Genomic DNA, 9,490 nt, shown 5'->3' on the forward strand with positions numbered 1-9,490 from the left:
TAATTAAGTATTTTTTTTCAATTGGTTTGTTTTCTTAAACCTCTGATCTAAATTTTGAAAGGTCCAACCACATTTTTCATAAAGAAAAGACGAAAAAATTCACTCACATCCACAACTCAACCATTCGTTTTTAAATGAAATAAAAAGGATAATTTATTGGCGCATTACACTGGATATTATCGTAATTAATCTTGTAAATCGCACATGAAAGTTGGTAACGACAAGTAGGTATATTATCTACCAGAAGAATCGCTATGTAATAAACATCCTGTATGTCGATAAAATTATAAGAAAGCCATTAGATTAATAACTTTCACTCTTTCTCTCTATTTACCTAAAGATGCGTTTATATGTGCAATTGAAATTGCTCAATCTAAAATTATACAGGGTGTTAGGTAAATGGGTATATGAGCCGACACTAGCCCATGTTAACATAGGGATACAAATGGTATGGTGAAGTCAGAAATTTGACATCATCATTTTATTTTTTTTTAATTTTCATACAAAATAAATTTTATGAAATCCGATTTGTATGAAAATTAAAATAATTAAAATGAAGATATCAATTTTCTGACTTCACCATACCATTTATATAGCCATGTTAACATGGGCTAGTGTCGGCTCATATACCCATTTACCTAACACCCTGTAGAAAGATTTGATTGAATTAAAGAAAGAAATTGAATAGCCGGAACTACTGGACCGATTCGAAAAATTTCTTTCAACATTAGACTCCTTCTTTATTTCTGATGAACAAAGGCGGTTCGAAATTCGCCGGTAGAGCTAGCAGTGTAATTTTGTTTAAATACCTATCTCATCTTTACGCACTCTATTTTGATTACTTCTATGGAAAAGTTGATTTTATTTTAAGATTTTGCCTTCCTTCTCTTGGAAAATATTGTTGAATTTGAGTAGTGCAATCAATCCTTTTTGTTTGATCCATACTTAAACCGACAACCTCTATAAAAATAGCAAAAGGTTCACCCTAAGTTCTGCCAATATTGGTACAAAATCATATTATTATACATATTGGACTAAATTGATTAATAAATAAACAAAAGAATATGAAAAATTGCACATTCAACCGCATCTTTAGACTGTCTAGAGCAGGGGTGGCCAACCGCTCGATCGCGACTATTAGTCCAGTCGATCGTGGCAAGACAAAAAATACTATATGATTGTGTACTAAACTATGCTGTTTCATTTAAGATTTCAAGAAGTATGTAAGTGATAGATCGCCCAGGGTTTCGTTAGTAAACAGTAAATCTTATGTCTAATCAAGTTGGTCACCCCTGGTCTAGAGTCTAGACTCTAGAGCACTAAACATCGATAACTTATATAACAGTGCGTACGCATAACTATGCAATTTTTGCTCCATTACGCAAACCGTTCTCATGTGCACGAGACTTATGACGCATTGTGCACTGATGCATGCATATGCATTAGATGGATAGCATAATAATGACATATACAATATACGGAAATCTAGATGCATTTCTTTGTATGGAATTTAATTGCGTTGTGTTTTTGTGACTAGCTGTTCCCGCGACTTCGTACGCGTGAAAATAGTTATAATATTTCCCGTTTTTGTAACATTTTTCTGTACTGCTCCGCCCCTATTGGCTGGAAGGTGATGTTATATAGCTTAAAGCCTTCCTCGATAAATGGGCTATCTAACAATAATTTAATTTTTCAAATCGGACCAGTTATTCCTGAGATTAGCGCGTTCAACCAAACAAACGAACTCTTCAGCTTTATAATATTAGTATAGTATAGATTGCATCGCGGAAACATATTGTTTATAAAGTAAAAAAAGTGAAATATACTTTCGTGAATATTTGATTATCGCCTCTCGGTATACCTACAGCTTCTGCTGTTTTTCATAATAATTATATGAATTAAATTTTAAATTATATCGCTATTAACAAGGTAGAAAAGAATTACTTCTACTCTTCCCTGGATGTCGTAGAAGGGGACTATGGGACAAATATGCGAACATTAAGAGGCTTTCCCAGCTCGTCTGGCCAGAGTGTGGAGTGTAGACCAAATCTTCCATTTGCCTCTAGAAAGTTAGCCTCTAGAGACCAAATCTTCTTCTTCTTATCGTGTCGACTACAAACCTACACAGTGTCAAACCAAAACTCCGCTACAAGAGTGGCGTTGTCAGCAGCATTCATTAAAACCTCCTGCGTGCAGTTGCTCAGGCACTCAGGGCACGACACCATGTGTTTCATCGATTGGGGAAGAAAACCGCACCTGCAATCTATGTTTGAGCCATCCAAGAATCCCCACCTGACCAGATTGTCCTTACTACGGCCAATCTGTGTCCGAAGTCTACCTTAAAACTTCTATTTATAGACCAAATGACCTGATGTCATGATAGTGATGATGACGATGAAACCAATAGATACCGGTGACATGCGACCACAGATCCCAGAAACTAAAGGGAGATGTGACAAGGGGGCGGGGCCGGTGTCAAAGCAATATGCCCAAAAACAGAACACATTGCTCGTGTAAGCAATGATGACAGCAGCGACGTCATAATGAAAACAGTTTACATTGCTTGCGTAGTACTAAAGATTATTCGAACATTGAGTACTGATACCGCAGTGTATAATGAGCACATGTTTTGATTACTTTGAGTGTGTGAATTTCTAATGCGACACTGAGTTTCGAACTCAGTGCATTAGTTGGCATCTCTCTACATCTCTATGCATGCGACATAATATTTTACTAACAATGTGTATATTATGTGTGTGCGTAGGAACGTTTTCTTAAAGACTGGAACGTAGAAAATGCTGTATAAACATAAATAATAGATAGCTAAAGCAAGAAACATCGGGAAAACTCCTTAAATGAAACCAAAATGCTATGCAACAATGATCCTTACGAACGTAGAAGAATACTCAAACTTGACAAAAATGTTTTACGAAGTTACACAAAAACTCAATTTCCATTGAAAACAATACCGCAAAGTTATAATGGGGCGTTTAATTTTTTTGCCAACTGATTAAATTTGCGAAAGCTATTTCGGACGTCGAAGGAAAAATCGTTGTTGAAAAGTAGGAGTAAGCAATATAAAACCAATTGCAAGTGGGCAATTTGTGAAAGACAACAAGGAGGTATAAAATTGGCAAAACCGTGAATATTTTAAAGGATACGGGAAGATATAATCAAATTTTTCAATAGTTACAAAGCTAATTTACATTGTTTTTAGGACACATCTATCTATGTGTCCCCTATATGACCCATCAGGAAACTAAACCTAAGACAGAGAGCCTTTTAGCTTTAAAAATCTTATGATACATGATATTTTTTCCTAGCAGTCAAGCTCCTGTGTAGATCTTAGCTACACAGGAGTTGCAGCGGTGTGAACGAGAGGTGGAAATAGTCCCGTTATACCTTTGAAAATCATTACAAGAGTAAAAAAATCTGCGTAACTGTGTATAATATTTAAATGAGACTCCGACACAAAAAAAAAAGAAAGATAATATCAAATAAACTTAATTTATTACGTCTGATATTTCTCTTTCAGACATTTTAATGAAAAAAGAAAACAATGGCACGACAACGGATTACTACGCCCGAAACGTTTCCTGTAACGAGATTCTCTTTATTACAACGGAAATTTCAAATTTGACCTTAAAATTAAAATCACAGAGCCGACTGTACCGGCCTCTTAAGCTCTTAATACAGTCGGAACGCGAAACGAATGAGTTTTTCATGTAAATTAACCCAGCGGAGATTTTATGAAATTACCCGGAGAAGTTCTGAGTGACAAAGACTGACTAATTTCTTGAAATAGCTTGATTATTGTAGGTAAGTACGAGTACTCGTGGTAAGTAATAATATAGGGAGTTAATGCAATTTTCATTGAAGATATGCCCGTTTTCACCCCTAATATATGATTTTAAACATTCGTGTTCCATTTAAACTAAAATCACTAGTCTGCTTGTGACCACGGCTGCAGCGCCTGCAGCATAGCCGCCGAAACGTCAAGCCGTGAGTACATAATGTAACTCATTAATAAACATCGCATTAAGACCCGTGTCTTACTATTTTAATCAGTCCCTAATTTTTAAGTGACCCCTATGGTAACACATAAACGGAATTTTCTTTTCATAGGGCTCACTTAAAAATCAGGGATTGGTGGTGAAAACGGGCATTAGAGTGTTTTTCATTGAAGACGGGATTGCCCCGCATATTGTGTCATTTTCATACAAGTATTTATTGAAAGCGTGGAAAATTCACGCGGGGAAATTCCGCGTCCGTGATGAGATTTGCACGATATTAAAAACACCCTTATTGCTAAAACTAGCGGCCGCCCGCGACTTCGTACGTGTGGATCCCGTTTTACCCCCTTAGGGGTGGAGTTTCGTAAAATCCTACGTAAATACGTCATTACATCTACCTGCATGCCAAATTTCAGCCCGAGCCGTCCAGTGGTTTGGGCAGTGCGTTGATAGATCACCATGTCAGTCAGTCAGTCAGTCATCTTTGAGTTAAACATATATTTATTGATTATATTCTATTTGTTCCTAATTTTTTTTTCGTATTATATCATAATCTGTGGACTTTTTCTAGTGAATCTTTGAGAATGTGAGCATTATAATGTAAAAATGACATTTTTTATGTATAATAAAAATTCTTGACTAGCAGAATAAAGTGCTGTGAAATAGCTATGTAAACACGACAGCACATCAGGCTACCCATTTTTGTTGCAAACTCGCCCGTATTACAACTGCACAAGAACCCACAGTGGTTACCTTGACGTGCCGTCGATGTACATAACAAAGTGACAGTGCCTAGTGCGTGTCTCTATGTTGATATATTATGTCATTATGTACTCATTCATTGGAGTGATAGACTTATTATTTACTCTTCACGTCGTTAACTCCACTTTTACTTTAGTTGCGCTTCCTTGGTGTTTATACAGGGTGTTAGGTAAATGGGTATATGAGCCGACACTAGCACATGTTAACATGGTCATATAAATGGTATGGTGAAGTCAGAAAATTGATATCTTCATTTTAATTATTTTAATTTTCATACAAATCGGATTTTATAAAATTTATTTTGTATGAAAATTAAAAAAAAATAAATGATGATATCAAATTTCTGACTTCACCATACCATTTATATGACCATGTTAACATGGGCTAGTGTCGGCTCATATACCCATTTACGTAACACCCTGTATAGATAATTTAATTGTGTATGAGAGCCATGGCAAAGCAAGGTATATAAAGAAGGAATACTTTTCATTAAATTTGGATCCAAATAGAAACAATATTTTGTTAATTTTGCGTGTCTAATATTTTCAATCATGCGTATGTGCGCATATTATTCGTAGAATTTCCAAATAGTATTTTTATTCGTAAAATGTGTAGGAAGTCGTTGTAGAGTTTAACTTCTTGATAGACTTAGATAAATATTCAAATGTTTTGATAGTCGCTTTCTCGTTGGCAGTGGGACAAGTCCCATAAGGGGAACACAAAATAGCTTTAAAATTCCAATTCTCTTAAAGCTTACTTAAGTAATCCCTCAGATATGGCTCGGAGCCAGCTCATCCCATAATGAGGAGCATATACTCGGGTGGTTGCCAACCAGAAACTTAAGGGAACTTTATATTAATGGTTATTATTTCCGTAAAAAAGATAGATAGATGATGGGAAATATGAATATAATGTTAGCTAGCTAAAGCACTTAGCATACGGTACTGATATATAATATAATGTTTTTACTACAACCAGCCGGCCTAGGATGCGCGTCGTGATAAAATCCTATCGATGATTTTAGACGACAAACGTATGGGCTTATCGCGTAAAGTCGATAAAAGCTTATCGCGTTGCTCATCCTAAGCCTACAAGCAGCTATTGGCCTGCATGACATCCACCTGTTCTATCGTTGCTTCGGGATCTCTTTACTGCCTTCTGTAGTTTTTCCAAGTTTATTCATTCTTTTACAAACACTATTTATATCTGACTGCTTTAATTAAAAAAATACAAAATCGAAGGCCCTTCTGCTTCCTCAAAATTAAAAATCTGGGAACATTTTCCTCAAATGAAATAGGTACTGTTTTTGTATTTTTATATATTATACATAGATATCAGGAAAAATCTACTTTTGTTTTTAAGCATGAGGTAAAAGTATCTCAATAATTATTGTAAAAAATAACGAACAAAATATGAATGGATGAACGGAAAACTGAAAGTACGTTGATTAATTAAATAAAGCACCGGGCTCAATATCGACCCCTGAGGCACGCCAATAATTGACGACGTTAAAAAAGAATATTCAGACATCTTTAAGCATTTGTCTTACGAACTAAAGAAAATGACAACGATAATTATCGTTAATTAATGCAAAACCCAAAGTTGCTAGGACTCCTTAGGGAACCCAACTAAGGCCATATTAATTACTAGGAAAGCACTTTGACGTCATTAGGAGCTAATTAAAGAAGAATTTGGCTTCAGTTTCATCTAATTATTGGGAAGGTGTCGCCCCCTAAGGGTTGTCGACGTCAATATAGGGTGGGAGGTTACAGTTAAGATGGGAATCAATTATCTTTTGTTTTATCTTACTGTCTTTCTGCTTGGAGAATTATAAAATATTCTCGCAATACTCTTGCATTAAACCTTCTTCAAGATTTTATCGTCGGTCAACGCATGCACGAAATGAAAAAAAAAAACAATAAAAATTTAAGTGATTTTATAGAAGCTCTGGGTAAATGTGCAGCCACCAGTTATGTCGCGGGTTTGACTCTCACCTGAGGTAGTCAATGTTGGCTAGATGAATATCATTATCACTATCAATACATATTATTGTAATTGTAAGAACTATTTAATAGTCTATACAAATAAAGAAATTTTGACTTTGACTATAAAACAAAGTCGCTTTCCTGTCCGTCTGTCCATAAGTATGCTTAAATAGATCTTTACTACGCAACGGATTTTGATGCGGTTTTTTTAATAGATAGAGTAATCCAAGAGGAAGGTTATTAAGTATTGTACCTGTGCGAAACAGGGGCGGGTCACCAGTAAATGCAAAAATCCAAATAACTAAACCTACTCGTATATTATGACAAAAGTTTGTGAGTTCTGAATACCTTGGCAATTACTTAATATCTCACAGATTGTGAAATGCCTTGATATGATTTTTCTTAATAAAACCGACTGCCTCAGGCAATCACCTGGCGAAAGGTCGTAGGTTTTCATCTGAGTCAGTATATTTCGTATTTTATTTAACAACATTTTTCAGGACCCAAATTAAGATCTGGAGCTTTTTGATGAGTTACAACACAAAGGTTTTCTGACTTAGTTTAGGTATTAGATTAATAAAGCCTAGTGGATAGTTTCCATGCAAACGCTTCGTCAAAATTAATCATCTATAGTTTAGGTATTTATATGGGCTATTATCTTCTTTACGGCAATCTAGCGCTGGACCTAAGTCTTCCACAAGGGTCATCAATTCAATCTTTAAATAATATTAATGAAACCATTGAAAAGTGAAATTTATTAACAATTATTAGTTCAACGGAACGTTTTAAACAGCTTCTTAAAATTCAATAAAGTTTTACACGTGTTTTCACATTAATGAAGGTAAAAGTTATAAATACACGCGTCTACTTAACGCAAGTAAATAAAGGTTAAAGGCTCTTTTTCTCGAAAGCCGCTTAATGAACTCATTAAAAAGTAAATTATACTTAAACGTGGGATGTTGTTCTGTACAATGTTATTAAATAATTAATTTTGTCTTTGTCGTCCAGGATAGATATACGTGAAGAAGTTTAAATATCAGAATTTGTTAGTTAGTGATGTTAACAAAATGCAGAGGTTAAAATTATCTGTCCACACACGCGTAATTTACTTACTGTCAGAAAAAACAATAGACGCGCGTTTATTTTTCTTTCATAATAGCTCTTGTTATGCCATGTTTTCAGAGCCAAATAGATTTAAAAAAATACTTAACCTATTTCGAAATAAGAACGCATCGTTTAAAATTTAAATTAAGAATATTTTTTTTAATAACTTTTAAATATGGCCAGCAAAACAAATGGGCATTTATTAAAAAAGATCCTTTTCTATTTCCTTTGCTACTGTAAAATAACATTTAAAAAATATCATTATTTACCTCGATGTAAAGATACTTGTTATTCCCCTAAAAAGGACGGTCCATTTCTGTTATTTTATTATCTGTATCCCAATCGCTGTCAATGGAACCCGTCGAAAACATTAAACTCTACTTTTTAAAAACAAAAAAGGCAAAGGCATAATCAATTACAGCTTACCTATAGCCGACACTGCCAGCAGCATCACAATAAGGGTGTAGTATCGCGTCATTTTCCGGATCACTGTGGCGCGGTTAGAATGTCATGGCGCGTGCGGCCCGGGCGAGCGCTCGTCGCGGTCTGGACTCCCCTCTACCACCCGGGACGCCGCTGGGGAAGTAAGGCGGGACACTCGCGGCACGATGGAAAATGGGGTGCGATTTTGTCGCGCGAATATGCGCTGTGATTTTCATGTAAAACGTTGTAAAGAAGAAACGTTTAGATAACATTAAAGCATAATATTAGAGGCACAGAATATTATAATAGTAAAGAGGTTTAACTCTTCACAAAGAAATTTGATCCACCTTCTGGTGAAGACAAGTACAAGTCAAGTTAAATGTTACTGAATCAGGATGGCTAAAATTGAAAACGAAATCAAAACATGATTTCGCACTTCATAAATATTGCATTGCGTGTAGTTATGCAGTCAGTTGATTAATACTGTTAGACATCAATGAATAGTTGTGTGAATGTGAATAGATTGTGTGTTTAAGATTACTTACTGTATGGATTAGAACTCTGAATCAAATGTTTATAGGAGAGAGTCATTGGGTCGAGTCCTATGAGTCAGTCAATTATCATAAAAAAATATTTACCACATATTAACAAAATAACCAAAAATTTTTTTAAACAAAAAACAAAGTCAAGGACTCTATTTAACATTGACGTTTAACAAATTAAGTTTATTTATGATCGTAGTATACCTATTATTAGTTAATTCTTTCCTATTTCCTGTACATAAATCACATTAATTGTTATTTCAAATGTATGTACTTAGTGCCGCTATGACAAGCATTTACTTTCACTGTCTTTTATTCATACAATTCTTCAACAAGACTAGGTAAGTCAGTCGCAATTACAAATAAGTATAATTTTGAAGTAAATATATAAAAATAATATTACTTCATTTGAAATATAGGTAATTTAATGTTTCCAGGTAATTAGACGTCATGATAACTACCGGTCAGAGTAAATAATATTTATTTGTACAAGTAACAAATGTAAATAAAAACCTTAATACTTATACGTAAGTTTATTGTAGATGTTTATACATACTTAATCGAAAGGTCCTTGAGATTTTTGCGTATAAAATGCGATATTAATTGAGTACTCGACCAAAGAATTGAAATAAGCCAATTAATTTTTATAAAATAGTTTAAA

The 9,490-nt window shown here is 34.6% G+C and overlaps 1 protein-coding gene across 1 annotated transcript in view; it reads right to left on the reverse strand.

Annotated features, from left to right (window-relative positions):
• LOC135082816 (protein lev-9-like) overlaps positions 1 to 8,397 on the reverse strand; it is a 118,751-nt gene extending 110,354 nt beyond the window's left edge. Inside the window, exon 1 of the mRNA XM_063977578.1 lies at positions 8,291 to 8,397. Within this exon, the coding sequence (XP_063833648.1) occupies positions 8,291 to 8,342 (52 nt within the window). The 5' untranslated portion in view covers positions 8,343 to 8,397. The remainder of the gene's footprint in view (positions 1 to 8,290) is intronic.
• Positions 8,398 to 9,490: the final 1,093 nt, after the last annotated feature.

This window comes from Ostrinia nubilalis, chromosome 22 (genome assembly GCF_963855985.1).
Source record: "Ostrinia nubilalis chromosome 22, ilOstNubi1.1, whole genome shotgun sequence".
NCBI classification, from domain to species: Eukaryota; Metazoa; Arthropoda; class Insecta; order Lepidoptera; family Crambidae; genus Ostrinia; species Ostrinia nubilalis.